This window comes from Labeo rohita, chromosome 10 (genome assembly GCF_022985175.1).
Source record: "Labeo rohita strain BAU-BD-2019 chromosome 10, IGBB_LRoh.1.0, whole genome shotgun sequence".
Lineage (NCBI taxonomy): Eukaryota > Metazoa > Chordata > Actinopteri > Cypriniformes > Cyprinidae > Labeo > Labeo rohita.
In genome coordinates this window covers 7575039-7602582 of record NC_066878.1, presented here as the reverse complement: position 1 = coordinate 7602582, position 27544 = coordinate 7575039, and the positions used below count along the sequence as shown (strand labels likewise).

The 27544-nt window shown below is 36.7% G+C and overlaps 1 protein-coding gene across 23 annotated transcripts in view; it reads left to right on the top strand.

The window, feature by feature from the left end:
• Positions 1-27544, top strand: part of dlg2 (discs, large homolog 2 (Drosophila)) — a 273796-nt gene that overhangs the window by 55744 nt on the left and 190508 nt on the right. Inside the window, exon 1 of one of the 23 annotated variants that reach the window (XM_051121190.1) lies at positions 12645-12975. The exons of 20 other annotated variants lie outside the window; for them this stretch is intronic. In XM_051121190.1, coding sequence (XP_050977147.1) covers positions 12934-12975 — 42 coding nt within the window. In that variant the 5' untranslated portion in view covers positions 12645-12933. Of the gene's footprint in view, positions 1-12644; positions 12976-21072; positions 21346-27544 lie in introns of those variants that run through there. 2 more of the 23 variants (XM_051121192.1, XM_051121196.1) reach the window with 2 other exon arrangements.

Here is a 27544-nt window from a genome sequence, read left to right as displayed (position 1 = left end):
TCTTTTTAACTTTTTATTCATCAAAGAATCCTAGTCCAATCCAAGTATCACAGGTTCCAAAAAAAAATTAAACAACACAACTGTTTCCAGCACTGATAATAAGTCAGTATATTAGAATGATTTCTGAAGGATCATGCGACACTTAATTCTGGAGTAACGGCTGATGAAAGTTCAGCTTTGCATCACAGGAATAAATTATATTTTAAAGTATATTAAAATAGAAAACCATTATTTTATATTGTAATAACATTTTGCAGTATTATTGTTTTTTTTTTTCTTTTCTGTATTTTTGATCAAATAAATGCAGTCTTGATGAGCATAAGAGACTTCTTTAAAAAACAGTACTTACTGATCAAGTCTTACTGATCCCAAAATGTAATATTGATTTAATATATATTTTAAATTTCAACCTTTTTAAGTTGTATAATTTAATATTAACGTATTAAGATCAAACACGAATTAATAATAAACAATACTATATTTATACAGTAACCTAGATAAGTAAATGCTGTAAAAAAAGTGTTGCTCAACAATTGTGTTTATTATTAGCTCTGTTAAATACTGTTGCATTAAACATTGTTATCTTATAACACTTTAATGCATTAAATTATGTGAACAAATTAAATATTATTGTCAAGTGCTTGCAGCTGTTTTTCATTCATTTCTGAATCATTTTTCCAAAAGAGGACAGTCCCCAATGTCTCCAAAGGAAGGTTTTGGATTTTGCACACTTTTGAGAACATATGTTTTCAGACTATATTATATGTGTGTGCACACACAGTTAACTGTCACTGTGGATGCAAGTCCAATCTGGCACATGTCCGTCAGGATTAGGGAAAACACTGCCAGAATCCCCACTGTCTAGAACCATCCTGTAAAGGAAGCCAACAAGCTCAACAAGCATGGAGTTGTGGTTGTAATATTTAATCTTGTGTTTGTGTGAGTCATTCAGAACACTAAAAACACACACACACACACACACACTTACAGTCGAATAAATTATGCATAATGTACCCAGACGTGACTTTGTCCAACCAAAAAAAGAATAAAAGGGAAAGAGACTAAGATTTGTTCCATGCACAGAGTTATATAATATATAATTCACTGTTACCTTAGCTGAATCGCCTCAAGAGGTGTTCAGTGCGGCTGTATCAGGTGAGATGAGGTGACATCAGGAAAGATTGACAGGCGTTGTCTGATTGCACCAGTCAGGACACATAGTTGCGTCAGAGATGGATAGATAAACATTGATGATTGTGAGGTGCAAAAGAAAAGTAAGCTAAAATTTCAGCTATTCTTGAAAAGCAGTGTTAACACGTACATGCGGTATTTTAGTTCTGCGTAACTTTCACTTTAAACGTAACGTAGCTGTCAGTTTCTTTCACTCCCTGGCTGTCCCAAGAGGCGAAGCGGCTCTTAGGGATGTGGTGACAGAGAATAAGACGCTCTGACATGCTGTAGTATGTCAGAGGGATCAGTTTTGACAGGCTGTGAATAGAAACATTTAGCGCAGTAATTTGCAAAGGCCTCTTAGGAAGCTGTCTGCCTGCTTACAGCCACACAGGGGTCGGACATTTGTCCTTAAAAAGACATGAAAGAGTCCTAATGTACTTTGCAAATACATCTGACGCATGAAATAGCATTTTACAGCAATAATTTTACCTGCCACTCACACTTGAATGGGATCTTTTGGTGCCCCTGTGACCTTAATAATAGGTAACTGATTGGTCTTCAGAAAGCACTAGAACCTTTTCAAGTCTCTTGATTTGACAGGGTGGTTTAACATTTATTTTCACTTGATAGCATTTATTTTGGTCTTGTCTGACCAAAACTTTTTCCAAGTTTAATTTTCTTTTAATTAGACCATTATCTAGAACTGTTGAACTTATAGAAAAAAAACACTATAAAGGCAAGGCTATATAATTATAAAAATACAGAAGAGCAATCAATTCTCTATTAGCTTTCATGTAGTCCTACTACAAAGTGTTTTGTGTTTTTGTATCGAGCTTGTTTTGGATATAATTGGATCTCTTGGTAGTCAGCCCCAACTTTCTTCTCTACAGCCACCAGAGATCCCTTAAATAGAAATATTTGTTTAGTTCACTTGTTATTGGCATCTTGTTGGTAGGGTTAATATGAATGAAATGCATGTTATGAAAATGTTCCAGCTCTGTATTCTAATTGGTTGAGCCATGTTATTGCTGTACTGTGCACTTGTGATCACACAACATAAACAGTTTTAGCTGTTTATGCTAATAACCTACAGTTGTGGTCAAATCTTTACAAAATGTTAATTATTTTACCAAAATTAGAGGGATCATACAAAATGTATGTTATTGTTTATTTAAAGGGGATGCAAAATTCACTTTTACAGGTTGTTTGAACATTAATGTGTGTTGGCAGTGTATGTACACATGTACCCTATAATGATAAAAATCCATGCAGTGGTTTTTAATTAATCTGTAAAAATAATATCCCGTTTTTCAAACTGAGCCATTCTTAGATGCCTGTCGGTGTGGCGTCACACCCACAGAGGCCGCTCCTACGATAGTTGATTGACATGAGCATCTTACCTCAGACCTGTCAGCTGTAACAGTCCGACCTCCATTGTTTCGATGCCACAGCAGGGTAACAATGTAAGTTAGACAAGATTATCTCCAATTGAGGTGTTGTGTTGCTGGATGTAATAATGAACATAGTGGTTGTCATTTGCTCCCGACATCTGAGCTGCTGAAGATGCAGTGGATTATGTTTGTTTGTGAATGGAATTCGTCTCCCGATCTACATATATCCGTCTATGTTCATGCCAATCATTTGTGATCCAGCTTTACTTACAGCAGAAGTGAGTATAAGGTTTTTTTTAATGAATCTTTGTGATCACCTTTCCTAATAATGTGCTAGTTAGCAAGTTTAGTGGCTAAATGCGGCTAAAGTAAACAGGCTTGTCACTCCACAGAGAGAAGAGAGGGGCGGGGTGAGCAGAGCTCATTAACATTTAAAGCAACCTCAAACAGAACAGGATGATTTTTGCAGAGCTGATTTTGGCAAGGTAAAAAAGGTGTTTTTTACACTACCACTGAGAAATTTTAACCAAAGTTTGTTATAGACTTTTCATTAAAGCCCTAAAGAATCATATCAACTTGTGGGAAATCCGATGACCCCTTTAATACAGACCTGAATAAGATACTTCACAAAATAGACATTTACATATAGTCCACAAGAGAAAGTAATCGTTGAATTAATAAAAAAAAATGACCTTGTTCAAAAGTTTACGTCCGCTTGATTCTTAATACTGTGTTGTTACCTGATTGATCCACAGCTGTGTTTTTTTGTTTGTTTGTTTAGGGATAGTTGTTCATGAGTCTCTTGTTTGTCCTGAACAGTTAAACTGCCAGCTGTTCTTCAGAAAAATCCTTCAGGTCCCATAAATTCTTTGGTATTCCAATATCTTTTGCAGATTTAAACCCTTTCCAACAATGACTGCATGATTTTGAGATCCATCTTTTCACACTGAGGGCAAGTGAAGGACTCATATTACAGAAGGTTCAAATGGTCACGGATGCTTCAGAAGGAAAAACAATGCATTAAAAGCCAGGAGTGTTTTTGAACAGAATGAAGATGTGTACATTTTTCTTATTTTGCTTAAATATAATATTTTTTATTTAGTACTGCCCTTCAGAAGCTACAGAAGAAACGTACAGTACATGTTTCCCAGAAGACAAAATAAGCCAAATTTACCCTGATATTCAAATTTAAAAAATTCACCTCCAGGCTCTGAATACATTGTTTCCTTATATAAAAGCATTAGCGAGCGTTTGAACCTTTTATAATAGTTGCGTTTGAGTCCCTCAGTTGTCCTCAGTGTGAAAAGATGGATCTCAAAATAATACATTCATTGTTGGAAAGGGTTCAAATATGCGAAAGATGCTGGAAAATCAAAGACTTTGTGGGACCTGAAAGATTTTTGTGAAGAACAGCGGGCAGTTTAACTGTTCAGGACAAACAAGGGACTCATGAACAACAATCACTAAACAAAAATACACAGGTGTGGATCATTCAGTAAACAACACAGTATTAAGAATCAAGCGTGTGTAAAATTTTGAACGGGTCATTTTTATAAATTCACTTATAATTCTTTTACTTGTGGACTATATGTAAACATATTTAATTTGAAACATCTTATTCAGGTCAGTACTAAATAAAAAATAACATGCATTTTGTATGATCCCTCATATTTTGGCAAAATATGACTGCGAAGTTTATGTAAAGCTTTGACCACAACTGTATATAACTTGCCAGATTTTTTGATTATTACAATTGATAGTTAGTTAATTATTGTACATGAACTACAGTAAGGGAACAAGTTTGAGGTTAGTAAGAGAAATTCTTACTTACATTTAAAGAAATTCATACTTTTATTCAGATATATTAAATTGATAACAAAAGTGACAGTAAAGGCTTAAATTGTTACAAAAGCTTACTTTATGTCTGTCTTTCCTCATTGCTGTAGTTGTGGCCCAAAATTAACTTTTGGCCCCATCTGTCAGTGGTGAGTGAGTCGGAAGAAAAAAAAAATGTACCGGCCATTAAACTGTTTTGCGTATTTTTGTCTCTATGATGATTAAATGAATTACCTGTTTTTCTTTGCATATTAGTGACAAACAGAGCAACTAATTAGGTCTCCCTGTGAAACTGCACCTGTCATTTGTCAAAATATTTTGTTTCTATATTTTAATTTTTTTAGTTTCAGTTGCAATCATCAACGAGCTTTGGCACTTGACGAGTGCTGCTTTTGGACCCTGACTGTAGTAGCTGTACAAGAACATAAAAGCTGTATCTACCACACAGTATCATTAAATAAGGATGATAATATGAGGCTTAAATTAGATCTACGTAACTCCATGTGCAATTTTTTCCGATGTGGACAATTATGCAGCTAACCTATTTTCAGCCCAATGTAAATTGACTAACAGTAAAGCAGAACTGAATAAACCCAATTCTAGATAGACTGAGTGCAGCAGCGAAGCTTTGACTTGTCTCTTCTTTTCCACTGTCAGCGTTTTGAAGATGAGCCCGTCTGTCAAGGGTTTAACGTTCTTTGTATTTCACACTTGACTTAAGCCAAAGGATTAATGTTGTCACCTCGCAGGCTGTTTAAGAGGAAGAAGAAAGCATACTGGGTTTAACATGCAACATACTTAGGAAAAGAACTTCATCTTGTGAATAATCAGCACCCTTACAACGAACACCACAGCGGCTCTGGTGACTTAGACAGACAGCATGCTTATGAAATGTACAGCTAGCCAGTCATTAACGCATAATAAACCCAGCAGGGTGATCAGGTCCCTGATGTGAAGCCACTTACCAAATTATTAAATGCATAGATGGAGCATGTATTTAAGAATTCACTTCTGACCAATATTTTTATTTGGTTTTGGTCTGCAACATTTAGCTTGCGTGGCATAATTGGAGAACAGCTTTGGTAAGCCTTGCAGTGTTAGTTCAGTGTCCCTTGTGTTTTTCTTGGTACAGGGGATTCCAACTGCTTATGTTGGCCAGGGGCCGCTTAGAAGAGGGTGTGCGTGTGTGCGAAAGTATAGATGCAGAAAGGGGTTCTCTTGCCTTTCAGTCTTTCTGTTACTCTCTCTCTGTCCCTCTTTGTGCCAAGTTCAGGTGCAGTATCAGCTTTTAGTACGCAGTGACATAACACATGACCTATCAGTAGATGGATATGCTCTTCTCTCCCCCCCTCAAGGCATGTCCTAAAACTACTGTATATTATACATATTTAAAGGATTTGTGAGCTGACGCATGCATTAATTCATTTGCTACACAGATTTCCTCGAATCTGATGCTTGCCACAGTGCTGGGGTGAGTGGTTGCCAGAGCACTGCTATTCTGCTGTTGCTTAGGTATTCTGACAAACATCCCCCAAGTCTCTGTGATATTCTAGTCTGCATATATGGCTTGGAAGCCTGAGTGTAAGTCTGTGGGGTTTTTTGGCTGCCAGGCGGATATGTAACTCAATAATCTGTATGATTTGATGCATCATTCATGTCTGTAGCATAAAAGGTGAAAAATTAGTTAGTCATTGAAGTTTATACTTTGGCTTGGGTTTTCTTCAGTGTACAAATCATCTTCAGGCAGCCCCGATGTGAGTTTTTGTCCCTTGCAAAGGTTTTAAAGCCTTAAGAAGATTATTTAGGCTCTTTATGAGGATGTGTGTAGCTGTAGAGTTACTTAAAATGCAGAACTGTGATGCAATGGTGCTGTCTTATCCATTAGCATACTTTTGATGCCAAATTTCTTTCTTAATATATACTTTTTGTCTTGTTTTCCAGTAAAAATATCCAAATATCCTTAGTCAGCATGAAATGGGAATCTCTCTCTCTCTCTCTCTCTCCCTCTCTCTCTCTCTCTCCCTCTCTGTCTCTCTCTCTCTCTGTGTCTCTATAACATATCTGGAATTAGGGGTTCAAGTGCATAGTGCTGAAACCCTATTGTAATTGTTAGAATGGCCAAGGATCAGCAATCTCGTAGAGTTGTAGAGATTTGAAACTTGGAGGGATGGTAGTACTCACACAGTCTACAACGTGACCAAGGCTTGCCCCAATCAGCCTAACAGGGGCGTTTCATCAATCAAAAGTACAAAATCGATTATAACTCCTAGTCCATTCATCGAAAACTCAAGTGTCTTATTTTCTTATGTTCTTGGAATCCTCTGACAAGACCTACTTTTGCGAACTTATCCTAGTTTTTCCACCCGATTGGAATCAAACCAGTTCAGGAAGATTCTGGAGAGTGGATCAATAATTATCAAAAAAAAGTTAAACTTTTAACCCTCTGTTACTAAGGGGTGCCAAAACTTTTGAAAGGGACCGCGTTTACTAAAACGGCTACAAGTTTTGAATTCAATGAGGTATCTTTGACAAACTCACAATGCATATGTAAGAGCTAAATCTGAGGTCACGTGGAAAAAAATTGTGGAGCTTGGCCACTTGGTGGTGTAACGGGGAAAAAACATAAAAACAGTCATAACAACGCACCCGTTTGTCCTATTGACATGAAAATCGTTATGCACAGTCTTGGTCCAAAGTGCCACAAGTGGCTATGAGGACATTTGCTTATCTCAAAAAACTTGGCTGGCGTAGGCCGGTGAACTTTGAGCACCTATATAACAAGCTTAACAGAGGTTGAATGGGATGACACTCTAAAGATCTGAGAAATTTGAAAGAAATCAGCCACTAGGAAGTATTTTTCAAGGGTGTAAACATTTGTAGATTGCACAGTTTTTCACACATACACATGATATTCAGATCATACAACTCCTTGTTCCGAACAACTTTGCCTCTAGAACCACCGCTGTCAATCAAACCGTTTGGTAATGATTGAGAAAATGTAAAAGAAAACTACTTTTGCAAACTAGTTCTAGGTTTTTCGCTCAATCTGGAAAACCACTGCAGTGCAATTTTCTGGACTCTCTAGGTCAATAATTATCAAAAAAATGTTGAAATTTACCCTTTGGGAAGCTATAATAGGGCCGTTTAGAAAAGGGACCTGTCCAAAAATGCCCAAAAGCCCATAAAGTCTAAAGGAAAACTCAAAACTTCATGAAACCTGGTGAGCACATGTGACAGGTGAATCTAAAAAAAGCATGCAAAGTTTTAGAAATATCAGACCACAGCTGGCACTGTAACAGTCATAAGCTGAAATCAGGGCCCGGATAAAGTCGTTATTTTTGTTTCTTTTGCTTACAAAAAGTATTCTCGTAGCTTTATAACATTATGGTTGAACTACTAATGTCATATGGACTATTTTATCGATGCCCTTACTACCTTTCTGGGCCTTGAACGTGTCAGTTGTGTTGCTGTCTATACAGGGTCAGAAAGCTCTTGGATTTCATCAGAAATGTCTTAATTTGTGTTCCGAAGATGAGCGAAGGTCTTATGGATTTGGGACGAAATGAGGGTGAGTAATTAATAACAGAACTTTCATTTTTGGGTGAACTATCCCATACAGTCTCTGCCTATTACCTGGATATTAAAAAGTATTTTAACATAAAAAAAAAAATATGTAGATTTCAGCTTTGTCAGACCAATATCAGTTGGGTTGAGTGTTTAGGAACAGTCATTATTTTTGCAATTCCGTTTGGTGCCAGTAGTGGTGTAAAGATGACACACTTTATCTTTAATGTGACCTTAAGTGTTTTAACATGTGTATCTGTGTACACATGTTAAAGGGAGAGAATGGAGAATGATGTGGAGCGTGTGTGTATGTGCATGAGCGAGAGTGTATGACTCATTGCTTCAGCAGGAGCTGCCTCTGGGAGGAGATATATTTGTGCTTGTTAAAGTGTTTTGGCTTCAGTGCAGCTTTGCCTGCTCGTCTCTCTCGTCCTGTCCGCGGTTCTAGCTTATACATCCTTTTGTGTCTTTCTGTATCTATTTCTGTCCAAGGCTGAACGTCAGGTCACAGCAAGTGAAGTTTTCTTAGGTAAAAAAAACTCTGTACCTCCTCTAAAACTGGCCTCGGACAGAGTAGCTGGCATTATCTCTCGCATTAAAGCTATTTTGGTAGCGAAAGCTGCAGTTCCCAGTGGCTAATTTGTGAATTCAGTCGCCTCCGCTCTTTCTCGCACCTCCTCTCTTTCTCCACCCCCTCAGTCTTCTGCCTCAGCACTCCCTCTCTCTTGTCACCCCCTCATTCTCTCCTTCTCCTTTTCCTTCTCTCCCTCGTTTTCTTGTGAGCTCATCTATACTGTAAAGCTGCTAACCACAGAACAACTAGTTTCCCTGGTAACAAGGAGGCTGGCACCAAAAATATATTCTCTAAAGCATCTCCGATGCCTCCCACTGCATGCTGGCGCTCGCCTGCGCTTCACAACAACACCCAGCTCTGAACTGGCACTCTGATTTACACACTCACGCAGTCACATACACTCCCCTGTGCTCCTCAGCTGGATATTAGAACAATCTTCACTGGCCAGTACAAAGAGGACATTTTGAATAGTGCAATGAATACAGTTGCAAAACTTTACCATGGTAACCATACTTTTTACCAAAGTACCACACTACATGTGTACTGTGTCTTAAAGGGATAGTTCACCCAAAAATGAAAATTACCCCATGATTTACTCACCCTCAAGCCATCCTAGGTGTTTATGACTTTCTTTTTTCAAACAAATACAGTCAGAGTTATATTTAAATAAAAATGTCCTGGCTCTTCCGAGCTTTATAGTGAAAGTGAAAGGGGTTGTTTTTCAGTAGTCAAAAAGAAGTCCAATAAAGTGCATTCATCCATTATGAAGTGTCCCACATGGCTCTAAGGAATGAATAAAGGCCTTTCTAAGTGAATCGACAATTAGCGAAAACTAGAGATTATGGTTTATAAACTTTTAATGCACCAAATCGCTTCAGGAGGCCTTTATTCACCCCCTTGAGCCATGTGAAGATTTTTATTTTTATTTTTGATAGTGTGCCTTTCAGGGCATTTTTTTAATATAACTCCAGTTGTATTCATCTGAAAGAAGAAAGTCATATACACCTAGGATGCCTTGAGGGTGGGTAGATCATGGGGTAATTTTCATTTTTGGGTGAACTATCTCTTTAAGGCCAGTTAAACAGCCAAAAACGATAACTGTAGAAGTTAAAGATAACTATAACAATAATTATATTAGTGCCCACACCGACGCACAATAGCATTCTGTTAATCATAAGTGCATGCTGCAGTTGTTGTCATTAAGATTTCAAATCTGTTTACAGACTGGCGGTTTCCGATTGGCTATAAATGGTTTCATAATTCATCAGCTGGAAAATAATCAACCTGAAAGTGATTCCATATACATGCATTGGGTAACAAATTGTGTTTCTGTGATGGTTAAATCACACCAGTATTTGTAAGCTCTTTAGTCACAGTAATGTTTCTAATGGTTGTTGTTGGGTTTTAATGGATTCAAAGATAAATCAAAAGCAAGTCTTTGGAAACAACTAGAAACTATTTGGAAGTCAATAACAACAGAGGCTGTGGAAAAGTACATAAAAACAATGCCAGCAAGGATGCAAGCTGTTACCAAGGCCATAAAAAAAAAAAAAAAAAAAAAAAAAACTTTTTTAGTTATTGTGTGTGAATAAAGACTATTAACAACTAAAATTGTTTCAGTTTGTTATTTGCCTAATAAATTACAATATACTTTTTTGTTTGAAACACGTTTTGAACAGATTCCTAAAATATTTGTTTTTTCTCTTTATTATGACAGGTGGTCTAATAAATTTGTTATCAGTGGCATGCAGAAATGAGTTCTCACATTTTTTTTTTTTGACTTGGCAAAGTGGTTATATCTAAGTGTGTGAATTGTTTACTTACTTTTTTATGTAGTCTTCCCTTTAACACGTTATATTGTTCATTCTGACTGATTCATGAATGCGAAACGTGCACGAACACAAGGCAGAGTTTATCGCATGAACCAATCGTGGCCGATCAAAACTAGTCATGTCCACTCATATGATAGAAGCATTCTTTCTCCATATCATTCCCAGTTACGCCCAACTAACCCACCGCACACTTTAGGGGTCTGTTAAACGTCAGTGGAGGCAAGAGAGACGCGGACTCCCCCTGTAATTTTACCTGCTTGGTGTCGTTGTTGGACAGTGTTTCCTTAAATAAGCAAGCGATTTGCTCATTTTATGTCTTATTTTGTAAAAAAAACTGTTGTTGAATTTTTCTTCTATGAATATTTTTCTCACCCAGTTTTTTGAGAAAACATGCCCCTGATATACACAGCCATTCAGAAGTTTAAAGAAGTCTTTTATGCTCATTAAGGCTGCGTTTATTTGATACAGAAAAAAATACAGAAAAAAACAGCAGTATTGTGAAATGTTATTACAATATAAAATAATAAAAGCTGTTTTAATATATTTAAAATATAATTTATTCCTGTGATGCAAAGCTGAATTTTCATCAGCCATTACTCCTTAGTCTTAGTCTTAAGTGTCACATGATCCTTCAGAAATTATTCTAATATGATACTTTATTATTAGAATTATCAGTGTTGGCAACAGTTGTGCTGCCAAATATTTTTTTGGAACCTGTCATACTTTTTTCAGCATTGTTTGATGAACATAAATGTTAAAATTACATAAATATTTATAACAATATGTCTTTGCTATGACTGTTTTTTTTTTGTTTTTTTTTTAATCAATTTAACACATTGCTTGCACACACCTTGCTGAATAAAAGTATTAAAACAAAAGAATGAATGCAACTTAACTGATCCTAAACTGTAAAACAGTAGTGTATATTGTTAGAAAATATTTCTATTTTAAATAAATTCTGTGCTTTTACACTTTATTCATCAAAGAAATCTGAAAAAAAGTATCACAGATTCCAAAAAATATTAAGCAGCACAACTGTTTCCAACACTGATAATAAATCAGCATATTAGAAAGATTTCTGAAGGATCATGTGACACTGAAGACTGGAGTAATGATGCTTAAATTAAAATATAAAATATAAAAACTTTTTTTTACATCGTAATATGTACTTATTTCACAATATTGCTTTTCTTCCTGTATTTTTTATCAAATAAACACTTATTTAAAAACATTTAAAAAATGCTGAGTTATTTTCCCGTTTTTTTGTTGTTTTGTTTTGTTTTGTTTTTTTGTTTTTTTTTTTGAGAGAGAGAGAGAGAGAGAGAGAGAGAAAGAGAGGTGTTATTTAGTTTGAGTACACTCCTTCTCAAGGACTCCAAGTCATTAGCCTGCGTCTCTCCTCTAATTTCATTTTACCTTAGTGGAACTCTTCTGCACTGAGCTGAATTAACACATTCACAGCATAATGATTAAAGCAGTTACATGGTTGACAAGTAATTAAATTCCTGCTGTGTGCACTGTTTATCTCTGACAGACATAGTTAGTAATAATGGAGCAAATTGGCAACCTTGTCTATATATTCCTTAACTCATGTCGACCACTGCAAAGAGACATGGAGAGCCAAAATGAATATATAGGAGTTAGACTCCTGCCCCCTTGTGTTTGTCATATGCTGGTGCAGATGGGAGTTTTAGAATCGATATCCAGTACAGAAATTGTATCAAATTGACTTTAATGTGTATTTTGTTAGATGCACTTTGTAACTTGGAAAAACTTAATTCGGGACATTTCATAATCCTGCTTTTAGAGTTAATTTCTTATTTGCATTCTAATGCCATACATGAATTATGCATGTTTCAATACCAAGTGGGTAGTCTCATTGGGTGCGTTGTGTTTTGACATATTCAAATGTGGATCAAACCCTCCCACTAATATTCACCAAAAGCATTCTGTATTCTAGATAGTGGTTTAAATGACAAACCCGCTGCTTACAGCTCTGTTGCTTTCTAGCCTAATGAATGCAGCTTTTTTTAACTTGAGGAGTGTTATATAACAGCACAGGATGTGTGTGCACAAGTGGAAATTATTCAAATAAATACCACCATTCAATCCGTTTTACCTGCTGCTTTTTTACAGTACGTGTGTATCGAATCAAACGCGGTTATAGTATCAGGTAACCTCCAAAATCTTCACCCTCACTCAATTCCTGCCTCTTCTTTGTGCTGTATTAAAGAGAGGGAGTGAAAGGGAGAGAGTGAGATGGAGAGCGAAAAGACAGAAAGAGAGAATCCCCCATTCGGCGGTGTGCTTTTCCTACTGCTGTCAGCTGAAATGCTTCATCCAGCGACAAAGCATAGCGTATTCCTCCCTGCATGCCTGACGCCCATGTGTGAGTACGAGTCACTATCCCAGAGAGACAGATTCGGCAGCCCGCCGCAATGCTCTGCTGGGAGCGCACGCCGAGGGATGTGATCCGTCTCCGACTCTTTTCTTCCTCTTCTTGATTTCCTTCCCTTCAGAAGCTTTGCTGCCACACAAATCCTTATGCCACACAATACCTGCAATGTTTTTTGCATGTTATTGTGCACTGAGGTCCAATGTGAAGGTAAGACCATGCTGCGAGTGTGAACTTTTGTGTGCACTGTACGTGTGCGAGTGTCACATGGGGCTGTACGATTATGCCATGTGGCCGCACAGGTGGTTGTGGCATCTGTGAATTGCCACACCGGGATATTTTTCTGTCAAGCATGGCAGAGACGGCTAATTTTTACTTAAGTTGTTTTGTGCTTGAGATTTTCTGGATGAGGTTTATCCAGAAGCACTGGAGGTGGTTATAGCATCAGTGTGAAAATGCTTAAAAATATGACACATTTTTAAACAAGTTTTTTTTTGTTTGTTTTTTTTTTCTCTCTCTCTCTCTCTCTCTCTCTTTCTCAAGAGACTGAAGTGTAGATTAGTGTAGTTTATCTGAGGACTGCTAATTTAAAGACACTAGTCTTTTTCAGTGTTACTCTGCATCATGTTCTGTCTTATACAAACTTGCAGCCTCACATTGTTATAATTATTAAAAGTAAGAAATGTTTAATAAGAAATAAGCACCAAATCAGCATTTTAGAATGATTTGTGAAGGATCATGTGAAACTGAAGACTGTAGTCTTGAATAATTTGTACATTTTAAAATGTATTTAATTAAAAATCTATTAACATTGACAAAATATTTCACAATGTTGCTGTTTAACTGTCTTCATGATCAAATAAATTTAGCCTTGGTGAGTACAAACACAAAAACACAAAATTCTAATCTTTTGAATACCAATATATAAAAATATTTAATTAGTAAAACATTTAGCCTTTTAATTATCTTATGTTATTTCGTTAATATATTAAGTTATACAATTAATATATATATGGGTCAATGACATGACGCCTACATTTTCTGTCCGATTGCATTTTTTTTTGTTAAAAATTGGTTTAAATGCATTAAAAAGATGTATATGAAGTACCTCTCTTATGTATGAAGCCACTTTAACTTTAACAGAAAAATTACAAATAACTAATCTTTTTTTTATTCAAAGCCTCAAAATATCATGTGGTGCAACCGTCCAGCCATAACTGTTGTTTTGGAAATGTCTTTGAAATTACCCTAAATTTATTCTGATAAATTTTCTGCAGTATTTGGCATGATTTACATTTTATGAAATGTCATGTGGTGCGACCATCAAGAAACTACTATTTTGAAACTTTTAAGTTAAAATTCATTCAAAGACAGGACTTTGCAGTTTGCCAGTGACCTATGGAAGCATCAAGCAGGTTTGTAGCTCTCTTTCAAATATGGAAAAAACTTACCTTTTTAACAGCTGGTATGTAGTTACCACATTTGGATATCATGTGGTATGACCTCAAAAAACAATGAATATTAAGTTATTTCTACAAGTATTTATTTTTATTATAAATTTCATAGTGACCTTTTGTGGGAGACTAGCTTGTTTTGTTTAGATGGTCAATTCTGTGCTTGTAAATTTTGTCTGAATTTGAAATATCATATGGTGCGACCAAATATCATGTGGTGCAATGATGAATTAATTTCAGTATAAATCATGGTAGCACCACATGACTTTTTTTTTTTTTTTAAGGCTATGGGCAATTCATTAAGATGAAAAAACACTAAAATCACTTTTAAATTAATCAATTTTAAATTTTAATATGAATTTATGTGTACACAACATTCTTTAAGTTTGAACAATTACAAGAGATATTATTTTTTGTGTTTTAAAATTGGCCTGTTGAAAATCCATAATAATTTTTTTGAAATAATTGCTATTTACTGTATTATAATCCTCTTTACCTGTCTGCCCAACTCCCTTTTGCCGCAGTTTCCTGTCTTGAGTTTGTCTGCTAAAGAGTGAGAGGTGTTTAATATGCAAGAAACTGTTACTGCACCTGTCAGCCTCACTTCCCCCACCACCCTCTGCTGACAAAGCAGGAAGTGCCATGATAATGCAAGGTGGGGCGGCGATTCCTGTGACAGCCGGCTCTGCTTTACACACAAACTTTGTTAAAGAGAACAGAAAAAAGCTCTGAAACACTAGTGTGAATTGACCTATTCAAATACACCTCAGCTATTTTTCTCTGCAGGCATGCATGTAGAGAAGATTTCGTTGGGGGCTCGTCCGGGTTTTCTTCTGTTGGTAAATTGCTGCTTGGAGTAGGTGGCATTCTGCTTTCCTCTGCAGCTTGTAATGGATTTAATAGAAGCTGTGTTCTCATGCATCAAGCTGGCAGTAAACATGATGCCGCGGATGCAGGGGTGGACATGCTGGTGATGGGAGGAAAGGAAGTGTGCATGGGAAGCCAAAAACCGTATGGATGATTTGGTTTCTGAGCGATTATAGTAATACGTTTGCAGTGTGTGTGATACTTGATTGTGTAGGATTGCGTGTGTGTGTAGGAGTGTGAATGTGTGGGAAGAGATTAATGCTAGTGTGTGTAAAAGCCTGCATGTGAGAGTATGGGGGTGGATGTGTGTTGAGGAGTGAAACTGAGCTCTATCTGTCTTTTTCTCTCTGACATTAGTAGGATGTATAACACACTTGATCTGTCTGTACCAATGGGCATCTCAGATCTAAAGGCCAGCAGTGTTCAGTAACGTTACCCAATAGTCTCTCCCACATCAGTACTGCTACACACAACCTTCCTGCTTTTTGGAACATCATGAATCAGTGGACTTTATTTAGCAGTACTTTCTTGCAGTCAGTGTTTGGGAAGCTACTTTTTAAACTCTAGCTTGACAAGCATTACTGTAATGTTTTATGTTTTTTATTTATTTCTTTGAAAAGTTTATAGGGTACAGCGGGGCTAAAGGCGCCCTGGGGTAAAAGGCGCCTTTGACATTATTTCCTCTAAACCACTAGATGGCAGAAAAACGTGGCGTGGCACTTTCCAAAACATCCGCTTTTCAAGATACACATGCAAATTTGTCTGATCTGTGCTTACTTGATATAATATTTGATGTTTTTAAAAATGTAGATTTAGGTAGCAAATGAGATTGCTAAAATTCTTGAATATAATTTTGAGACAAAGGTTTTAATGATTTTTAGTTTTAAGATAATTAAAACAGCAGTTTTTAAGTAATCAAAAAATATGGTATGGTGTTTGGGGTAAAAAGCACCCCTGCTGTTGGGGCTAAAAGTGAATAATTAATAATTAACATAAGGCTGACTTTTCTATTTGTTGACATGACATTGTTAGATTCAGATGGTAAATATCATGTATTATGCTGGATGTCCATCTTAGAGATAATAACCATGTTTAGAATGAAACCATATTTAAAAACATGCAATTAATCATATCATATAATAAAATATCATTGTTACTACTGTAAATCTATATTAAGTTACTAGGTTATCTCCTTCAGTGCTTTCAGAATCTTTACATTTTAAAATGATTTTGTTTCTGTATTTTAAATTTTATTCTGTATGTTTTATATTAACATATTTTAATGACAGTATATTTATTAAACAAAAATTAATTATTTTATTTATCAAAATAAGCAGAAAATAGTACAAACTTTGCTAAAGTGATTGTTTTGAACAAGTATTAACATAAACATTATTTTAAAAAAAATCATATTTTAGCTAAAGTATTTGTATCAATACTGTGTGCCTTTTACACCATGTGTGGGGTTTTTACCACCTCATACATTTACAAGATTTTTAAACAAAATAAACGACTTGTATGATTTATTTTCACACAAAATCTGTTGCTCCATAAATGTTCAATACAAACATATATATTTTTCTGCAATCGTACTCTTTGGGCGCAGTGAAAAGCACATTTTTTTCTTAGGGTGTGCCTTTAGCCTCGTTGTGCAGTGGTGTTCTGAAATGTAATAATTCTGAAATGTAATTCAGCATACTTTTGACAAAACATCCCATGTTTCTGTAGTGACTTCACATTTTCGATAATGACAGTAATGCTTTGGTAGCAACCTCATCACATTACAATATTTTAACTTGCGTACTAATACAAAATAAAATTGCATAACTGTACTAAAATTTTGTTTATTTCCCCCCTTTTGTCACTTCCAAAACAATGATGACATGTTTCGGTTGTGACCGTTTCAGTAGTGACAATTTTAAGAGATAACACCCAGAGAAACAAAGAAGTCATTACTGAAACTCCACCAAATGTTTCGGTAGTGACAATTTTAGATACTTTTGAACCTACCTCAAAGATGCTAATCAGCACATGGTTAGCTAGTACAGTTCTGAATAGTGGCATACATATTAAAACTCCCCAAAAAGTGTGCTTAATTGCAGAAAAAAGGCGTTCTGTAGTGACGTTCCTTAAAGTTACACACAAGTTTTCAGACATTTGAACACATTTTACCTCAAAATGATAGGAACACAACATGTAGCTATGAGAGAGGGGGACACAGGAATATTTCCTGATCATAAATTTAGGGGTCTAATTAAAATCAGTCTCAGCCAAAGGACTAAAACATACACTATTTCGGTAGTGACATGAAAATGCGGGACACATTGACGTTTCATAATTTACAAAGAAAACGTATATATTTTTTAACTTCACTTTTTAAAATAATCAAAAAGATACTTTTAAAAACAACAATGGGGGAAAAAAATACAAAAATTATTCAGTATATCAAGTTGAAATTTAGGGGTTAAGGTTCGGGACAACCACCTCCTAATTGAATGTACCTAATAAATGATGATTTTATGTATATTAAGCTTACTGATATTTGAAATATTGTTGTGGGTTTCAAGAAGGATCTTAGTAAACATCTAAGATTTGAATACTTAAATACTTTTAAAATGTTTTTTAGTTTTGGGACAGCAGTTTGCACCAATTCCGTAGAATGGCCCACAAGGATTTGACCTTTGTTATTCACTGTTTTAGAATTTATATTTGGCTTGACTTGAAGAACCAGCTGATGGCAATTAACATGTTGCATATCCTCTCTTTCAAGATAATGATAGTGTGAGTCAGGAATAGAGTTGGATTTAGTTTTTTACCCTCCTCACATAAAGGAAACACTCTCTCGGAACACAATGTGCACACTAATGCTCTACATTGCAGCCTTTCCAACCAATGTGTGTGCAGCCGGGGACCATAGGGCTTTCCGGCATGTGAGTTCAGACTGGGAGAGAGAGGTACCCAGACAGTACTGACCCATCTGCTAAAAATGTTGAGCAAGCATTGAGTCATGCAGTCATGAATATTTCACAAGGAAATCTCATTCAGTTCTGATGATGAATGCAGTAACACTTGCAGAGAGTCAGACATACCTTCTCTAACCTGTGTTAGAACAATTTTGTGACTACTACTTTTCTGAAGATGATGGTTATGTCCATCATCTGATGAGAATTTCAATGAGATTTTTTTTTTTTTTTAATAGTCAGTGCCTGATAACTTTGTCTTTATGTTAGGCTGGATTCAGAGTTGTGGGTTTTGGTCATGGTAGCTTTACTCTGGGTTTAACAAGCAGTCAGACAGTAGTATTGATGTTTGATGTCTTTGTTGTGCATTGTGAAATTCTTGTCGGTTCCCCCCTGGAGCTTTCTTAGAAGCAGACAAGCTTGTGTTTCCTTGTGCTTATGTTTGGTCATGCCGTATGTGAGTGTGGTTTCTGTGTGTTCTCATTAGTGCAGGCAGAGTCACCACCGCCCACTACGGCTTCATTAAACCTGCTGCATTTCTATCACACACACACACACTCACGGCTGTCTGTCACTATCACATACACATTAATCATATGGGCACAGCTCGTTCCTGTCAGGCTTTGCTAGCAAACACACACAAAAAGAGCTCATTATAGTTAACCAGTGTAGTATAGCTTTTGAAAAAGTAAAAAGCTGTCGTGTCCACCCATGCAAAAGTGGCCACCGTTATGTGAGGGTTGTTGCCAGGTCATTGCTTTGTGGTTGCAAAGGCTGTCATGGGTAGTTTTCAGGGGGTTTCTCAATGTCTAAAGTCAGAAAAACCCATCAGCATGTCTGATTTGAATTTTAGTGCTTTAAAATAGCTTGGATTCTTCCCTTAGCATAAGTGCTGGTTCACACAAAATGCAATAGTACATTTAAAAAAGTGAGACGTGGGCTTTGGATTTTAAAAAACTGAGACGTGGGCTTTGTAATGGAAAAAAATAGTAAATAAAAAACTAAACAAAACACAAGGTCTTGAGACACATTTTTAAAAAAAAATAACTTATGACAAGTGCCAAAACCATAGAAAAGTTTTGGCGTAGAATGCAAATAAATAAAATGAATATAGCTGCAAGCAGGAATTATCGTCAATCAAGCACTTTAAGGTATTTCAGCACATTATTTAGCTAGCTCGTAACCACCCAAATCAAAGATTTAAAAAACAAACAAAAAAAAAACATCTTTGGCAAATCCAGGTAATTTACCATAGACATATTATGTTTTTTTAAATGACACTTATAGCACCAGATGTGGTCCGATCCCCTTAAAACTTGGAATGTTTGTTTAGAATCACCTGTCGCATGTGTTCGGAAGGTTTTGTGATGTTTTGAGTTTCCCTTTACGCTTTATAGGATTTGGGGTAAATTTGGACAGGCTGCTTTGCTGAATGACCCCATTATAGCTTCCCAAAGGGTAAATTACTGCATTTATTGCTAAATATTGGCCTAGAGAGTCCAGTGAATTGTACTGCAGTGAAAAACCTAGGACTAGTCCGCAAAAGTAGGTTTTTTACATCTTCTCAATCATTTAACAAATGATTTTATTGACAGTAGTGGTTCTATTTAGCCCCCCAGGGGCCGATTTCTTTCAAATTTCTCTCAGACCTTTAGTCGAACAAGCTCACTGAGCTTTGTTTCAATCAGCCTCCATTAACCTTGTCTAAGAGGTGCCCAAACATCGTTGGCCAATGCTGGCCATGTTTTTTGAGATACGCAAGTGTCCTTGTAGAGACTTGTGGGACTTCTTCGGACCAAGACCATGGACATGGATTTTCCATGTTGATAGGACAAATGGTTGCGCAGTTATAGCCATTTTTATGTATTTTATCTCTCATATAGTGCCACCAAGTGGCCAAGCGCCATGATTCTTTTATTTATTTTTCTTTTTTTCCCCTGTGACCTCAGATTAAGTGTTCTGAGTTTGGTGGAGATATCTATTCCGTTCAGGAGTTATAGGCATGTTACTAAAAGTATCCCTGCCCTTTTTGAACATTTTGGCACCTCGAAAAGTTGAGTCAAAAGTTAAACTTTTTTGATAATTTTTGATATGCACTCTCCAGAGAATCTTTCTGCACTGGTTTGGTTCAGATCGTGTGAAAAACCAAGGACTAGTTTGCAAAAGTAGGCTTTTCAAAAAATGCAAATACCTGAAAATTTCACCAGGTTCATGATCCAATCTGATGCGTGAGGCCTGCGTTTTGTCCAGCGTGAGCCAAGGATTCCAATGACGGTTTAAGAGATATGAGCAATTTCGTACTTTTGATCGCTGTAGTGCCCTCGTCAAGCCGATTGGGCTGAGCCTTGGTCACATTGTAAGCGGTGTGAGTACTACCATCACTCCAAATTTCAAGTCTCTACAACTTATGGCTTGGTCTGCACAATCATTTTTACGTGGAAATTGCTGATCCATGAACATTCCAACAATTACAATAGGGTTTCAGTGCTAAGCGCGTAAACCCCTAATTAACAGATACAACATTTGATTTTAATATATTAGTAAATATATAACATTTACCAAGATTAATAAATGCTTGAGAAATTTCATTGTTAGTTCTTGTTAACTTTTGCAGTTAACTAATGGGATCTTATTGCGAAGCAACACAGAATTTTCAATATCTGTTTTTCATCTGCCAAGCAAAAACTAATTTTTATCACTTAGTTTTATCAAACCATGTTATTTTAAGCATCATTCATGTTCATTGCAAGGAAGCAGTATGATTTACTCACCAGAATCTATATTATTCAGCGTGAAGAGTTAATTAATATACTGCAGCAGTAATAGCGCTGATTAATATTAGCTATGTAACTACTAACAATACTATTGCGGGCTTTGATACTTGATTCAAGAGTCATATAAGCTACAAAAGCTCTTGCTGTACCTGTCAACTGTTGACTTCCTGAGCGGGAACTGTGTTGCGATACAACTTTTCCGTGTGGGCTTGGTGGCCCATCCTCTCTTGGTTCCTGCTTGGCTGCGCTCCCTGCAGTAGACTTGCTGAGTGCCGCAGAGTGCTGGATGCAGCGGTGGGGAAGTGATTCAGGGCCTCCCCACATCTCTGGCATGCTCTCTCTCTCTCACACACACACTCACACACAAACACGATGAACACAGTCTCTGAGTCTGCCCAGAGAAAAGGAAGCCACTCCACAGAACATGAACACCTCTCTACTGTCCGACTGAAAACTCACTGAAACACATACATACACGCACACACTCAGAGAAGCATGCAGGAACAGAAAGTGAGGAGCCCAGAGGTAAGCAAAAAAGACTTTGTACTGTACGTCATGTCAAGCGTGGAGAGGAGGAGAACCGTAAACTGAAGTGATTAAGTGCCGTTTCGATGCTGTAGTTGTCAACGTCGTAAACATTGCAAGTTGGCATTGCAAACTGTTGAGAATGGTTTTCAGTCTGTCGTAAGAAACTCTGCAGCAAAGTGACTCACCCCATAAGACTCTCTCTTTCTTTCCAGTACCTTTTAGTGTCGTTTTCTTGTTTCATTTTCCTTCAACTTTGTCTCTTTCCTATTCCTTCTGTTTCTTTTAGAATTAAGTACTAACTAATAAGCACTTGATATCATCCCTTTTCGTATCATCAGTTTTGCTTTGTTTTTATGATCATGGTGATTTTCTGATTAGTTATGTTACACGTGAGACTCTTAGTGCTCTGCTTGAGTTATGTGTGCACTTAAGTGCTGCATTTCACTGCTGTGTGAGCAAACTTCCCGGCAAGCATGTGGCTGAGCCTGTGTGCAAGTGTGTTTGAAGCTGATGTGTTACAGTGGGTGTCTGTGGTCAGATCTGAGACCCTTGTGCATGATGCTTGCTCTCATGTTTGCGTCAGCTTTTGGTGATGACACTTCCACTCGGGTGCTCTATGCACCCACACGTTTGTAATGTTTACTATATGGATGAAAAGAAGGGGTCCCAGCACTGAGCCCTGAGGTACACCATTACTTAGTCAGACATCCCCAGAGTGAGAGAATAAAAAACAAGACAAAAAGTAAGATAAAGTGCAGAAAGGTGGACTGAATGGAGATTATGCGAGTTGAACATGTTCCCAGTCAATGTTCACACGGTCTCTGTTGATCAGCTCCAATCAGGATCTCTGACTACGTCCTTCATCCGTCTGCCATCTCATCTGTTCCCCTCAGAATAACGCCATTGTTCGTACGGGCTCTCGTGTTTCGGCCTGGCTACACTGCTGTTTGGACCCAGACTGTCTGTGTGTGTGCTTGAGAGAAAGTACTCATGTTACCCCCTTACTGTGCCTTGTTAGAGTGGTAAACATGAGCAGCTAACAGATGCAGGGCCTGTTCTTGTATATCAGTGACACACTCATGAACACAAGTGTTATATAGTGCACATCTTCAAAACTGTCTAACTACTGTCTGATCCTATTAATATGGACCTCCCTAATTTGTTGCCTGCTGTGTTCATCAACAAGCCTATGGGAATATGAAATTGGTGTTTCGAAACTTAAGCATGAAAGTTTATTAACAATAGTATTCTAACAATTTTTTTTTCACTAAGGTGTTGTAGGTGTTATCTGGGTGTTCCTGTGCAGCTGTTTGGGTGTTCTGCATGATTGCTTTTGCACTTTGAGTGGTTTCTAGGTATTTGCTTACTGCCCAGAGTCAAAATAGCCCATCCTTCTCTATGATATTCTAGTCCCTAGATATGTCTCAGTTCCATGAGATTTGTTTGGCAATAGGATAAGGACAAAAAATGATATCTCGACATTTTCTGGAATTTTGTTGTTAATGATAATTAGACCTTATTTTAATGAGCATGTTATTGTGCTGGTATTTTGGCATGTTTATTTTCGCCCAAACCTTTTGATATTTTTCATATTCTGTGTGGTGATTAGTTTGCAGGAGTAACAGAAATTACATTGATTTTTACCTGTTATGGGCATTTTTACCTTTATGATGTGTGCATCATCTTTTTTATCAAATTTTCTTAAATTTAATAAATACATTTAAATCGTAAGACAATACAGGGCTGTTACCAATCATATGCAATCAGTATCAACAAAATTTGTGTTTGCAATGCACAGGTGGTAGAGAATTTGCATCTAAATTGGCATTTAGATGCATTCACACAGCTGTTTAATACAGGACATGAATGCAGTTAACCTACAGTTGCAAATTCATAATGTTTTGATGATTTATTTTTGGCATTTTTGCCAATATTGTGATAGGACCGTGTAGAGAAGGTAGGGCACAAAGTGGGTCCTCGAGCTGGGATTCAAACTCGGGGCGCCCATAGTGCAATGCTTTATGTCAGCACGCTGCCCACAAGGCTATCATTCAATAATGATGTTCAAAATGATTTAAAAATAAATAAATAAATAAATGCAAAAATATACTTTAAATATAAACCTAAAATGGCCAGTAAGTGGCCGCACATCACTGCATGAATGAGTCATTAATTCATCCGATTCGTTCAAACAACTGATTGATTCAGTAACGAAACACATGGACAGCAATGTTCTGATTTTAACATGATTAAAGGAGAAGTACACTTCCAGAACAAAAATTTACAGATAATTTACTCACCCACCCTCTTGTCATCCAAGATGTTCATGTCTTTCTTTCTTCAGTCGTAAAGAAATTATTTTTTCAGAAATTTCAGGATTTCTCTCCATATAGTGGACTTCTATGGTGCCCCCGAGTTTGAACTTTTAAAATGCAGTATAAATGCTGCTTCAACGGGCTCTAAACCAGTGGTTCCTAACCACGTTCCTGGAGGCCCCCCCAAGACTGCACATTTTGCATCTCTCCTTTATCTGACACACCCATTTCAGGTCTTGGAGTCTTTACTAATGAGCTGATGATTTGAATCAGGTGTGTTTGATTATTGTGACATGGAAAATATGCAGTGTTGGGGGGCCTCCAGGAACGTGGTTGGGAACTACTGCTCTAAATGATCCCAACTGAGGAAGAAGGGTCTTATCTAGCAAAACGATTGGTTATTTTCTAAAAAAAAATATATACTTATATACTTTTTAACCTCAAATGCTTACCTCGTCTATCTCTGCGTGTGCTCTGTGTTCAAGATGTTTAGAGTAGGTTGAAAAACACCCAATTCATTTTCTCCTCCAGCATTAAAATCATCCTACATCGCTGCAGAAGTACCGACCTAGTGTTTACAAAGTGAACGTGCAAAAAAGATCAAACACCTATTACAAAAAAAGGAAAAACTGCAGTTTAGGGCGATTTTGAAGTTGGAGAAAAAAATGAGACAGGAGTTTTTTGACCTACCCTAACTACCATAGGAATCCAATATATGGAGAGAAATTCTGAAATGTTTTTATCAAAAAAACATAATTTGTTTACGACTGAAGAAAAAAAGACATGAAAATCTTGGATGACAAGGGGGTGTGTAAATTATCTGTACATTTTTGTTCTGGAAGTGAACTTCTCCTTTAAGACAATACCCAAATCAAATTAAGACTTGGAGTACTCCTATTTTAGTCGCATTATCAAAGTGCTGTATAGGCATACACACCTTAATCACACTTTTACTGTCATGTAGGACTTTTCACAGCATTTTGTGGCAGTATACACACGGAGGTGACTGTTTGATGGCAAGCAAAAGAGCATGGCTTCAACAACACCATCGTCTGTTTGCATGTATAGCATGACAAATAATTAACTGTGCTTGAAGCTTTCGTAAATTTTAAAAATGAAACTAATGTAACGTAATGACATAAGGATGTGTGCCATTAGTCAAACAATGTACTATAACATGTAAAATGGAAACATGAAAGATGTATTGTAAAAGCAACTCATGTTAACACCTTAATCATAATATTGATTACTGATGTCCATGTAAACGTGTATAATGTCCTGTGTTGCTCAGAGATGCAAAACAGTTCTGCTGTGGCTTAGTTTGAAACTATTTCCGTTGATGAAATAGAGAAAAAACAGGAACTTGTGTCTAAAATGCAAGTCAATTAATATTGACTTTTTGTTAAATCAGTATCACAATATTCGGGAAAAAAAAACTATACTCTTTGTGTGATATTAACCATATCAGATGTCATAAATATAAAAGTCATATAGAAGTCATAGAGGGGGCATATTTGGCCCCTTATCTTGAATTTTTGGGGAGTTGTAAATGTTGTTTAATAAACTAAATCATACAGTGAAAGCGTGAACTCTTAAAGGAGAAGTCCACTTCCAAAAAATGATTCACATATAATGTACTCACTCCATTATCATCCAAGATGTTCATGTCTGTCTTTCTTCAGTTGTGAAGAAATTATGTTTTTTGAGGAAAACATTGATATGGTGCCCCGATTTTGAACTTCCAAAAGGCAGTTTAAATGCCGCTTCAAACGATCCCAAATGCGATTGTAAACGATCCCAGCCAAGGAAGAGGAAGCGAAATGATCAGTTATTTTCATTTTTAAAAAAATACAGTTTATTTACTTTTTAATCTCAAACGCTCATCTTGCCTTTCTCTCCCTGAACTCTGTGTACTCTTGACTCAAGACAGTTAGGGTATGTCAAAAACTCGTATTTTCTCCCTCAACTTCAAAAATCATTTCAAAATCATCCTACATCGCTGCAGAAGTTCCGACCCAGTCTTTGCAAAGTAAACAGGTTTAAAGGAAGATTAAACACTCTTAATAAAAAAGGTAAAACGGCAATATAAGATGATTTTGAAGTTAAGGGAGAACATGAGATGGGTTTTTCGACATACCCTAACTGTCATGAACCGGAACAAAAACAGTTCAGACAGAGTAAGACAAGACGAGCGTTTGGCATTAAAAAGTATTTAAATTGTATTTTTTTAATGAAAATAACTGATCATTTCGCTAGATAAGACCCTTCTTCCTCGGCTGGGATCGTTTACAGCCGCATATGGGATCGTTTGAAGCCACATTTAAACTGCTTTTTGGAAGTTCAAAATTGGGGCACCATATCAGTTTATTATATGGAGAAAATGCTGAAATGTTTTCCTCAAAAAACATAATTTCTTTATGACTGAAGAAAGAAAGACATGAACATCTTGGATGACAAGTGGATGAGTAAATTATTTGTAAATTGTTGTTCTGGAAGTGGACTTCTCCTTTAAGCCTGCTTATGCAGTAATCTAACCTACATCTCATAGTGTATGCCTGCACTCTCTGGGTGTGTTTTGTTTGCTTTTTCAATATACTCTATAAAGTTAAATCACATAATGTTTAAACAAAAATTACAATGTTATCATAGATGATGTACATCATACACCCCTGTTTGCCAGTATTATCATCTGCCAAGTATAAACTAATAGCTTTCTTCTCTTTAACAAACATTTTAAAACATGCATCTAAATAAACAGAATATATAATGTCATGTAATTAATGTAAAGTCACTAGGGCCAATCAGTAATGTAATAATGGAGTCCATCCCTTCTTGGGACTCACTGTTTTCTATTCACCCCATTCCTTACAAATTCTAATGATTCAATTATTGACATTTCACTGTCAGGACTAATTGACATAGATGCTGAATATGGGCAGGGTTCATGACCCCCAGAATAAAATGTGCAGTAAGCACTTTAGTTTTTTTTTTTTTTTTTCTTCTGACTGTGCTGTTCTTCCACCCCAGAAGGCCTTCAGACAGGGTGACAGAAAATAAGGAGCGTACCCAGATAAGAGGATGTTTTGGTGCCAAGATGCTTGTTCTCTCAGTGTCAGCATTCTCAGTGTTCTCACAACTATGGCCATAGAGCCCATGTGTTGTTTGTTAATTATTTTTGTGAAATTGTACTTCTATTTTAAAATCACAGGTACAGAGAGACGCTGGGAGGGATGGTAGGCTCTTGCTGTGTGTCCTTTAGCTGCCGGTGAACTCCTAGGAACTTTGTTGCTTGTTAAGGTTAGCATGCAACCTGGATTTAGCCGAAAGGCAGGACAAAATTAAATTCAACTCGACTGGAATTCTGGAGCTCGCTGCCTAGGAACTACATTTGATATTGTTTAGTCAAGTTTTGTACGGTCCAGCATCTAGACCAGCATAGGAATATTCAGGGTTCAGTGCACTTAAAATCGAAGTGAATGGGGCTAAATTTTAACCTATTTACCCCATTACCCCTGCGGTGTGAAGTGATTTTAAATCATCATTTTTAATCATCTCAGGGTTTTAGTCCATATTATATAACGCAGTTGTATCAGTTTAGCTTAGTAAGTAATTTTATCACACTAAAGACATGCTGTTGTTTACATCTTAACTCGTACTGAACCTGGACGGAACATTAGCCATCAAATTTGGTTCAGTAACTAATCCTAAACAAACCACCTCAACCCTGAGTTCCCTGAGTTTCAAGATGTCTCAGGTGTTAGCAAAAGAGTCATCCCTACACTGTCCTGTTTTATCGGAGATAATTGCACGTCACTTGGTGTGATTACTAACAGCATCGCCATGATTAATAGAGTGATTAGCCAAGTGCTACGGGCTGTTTT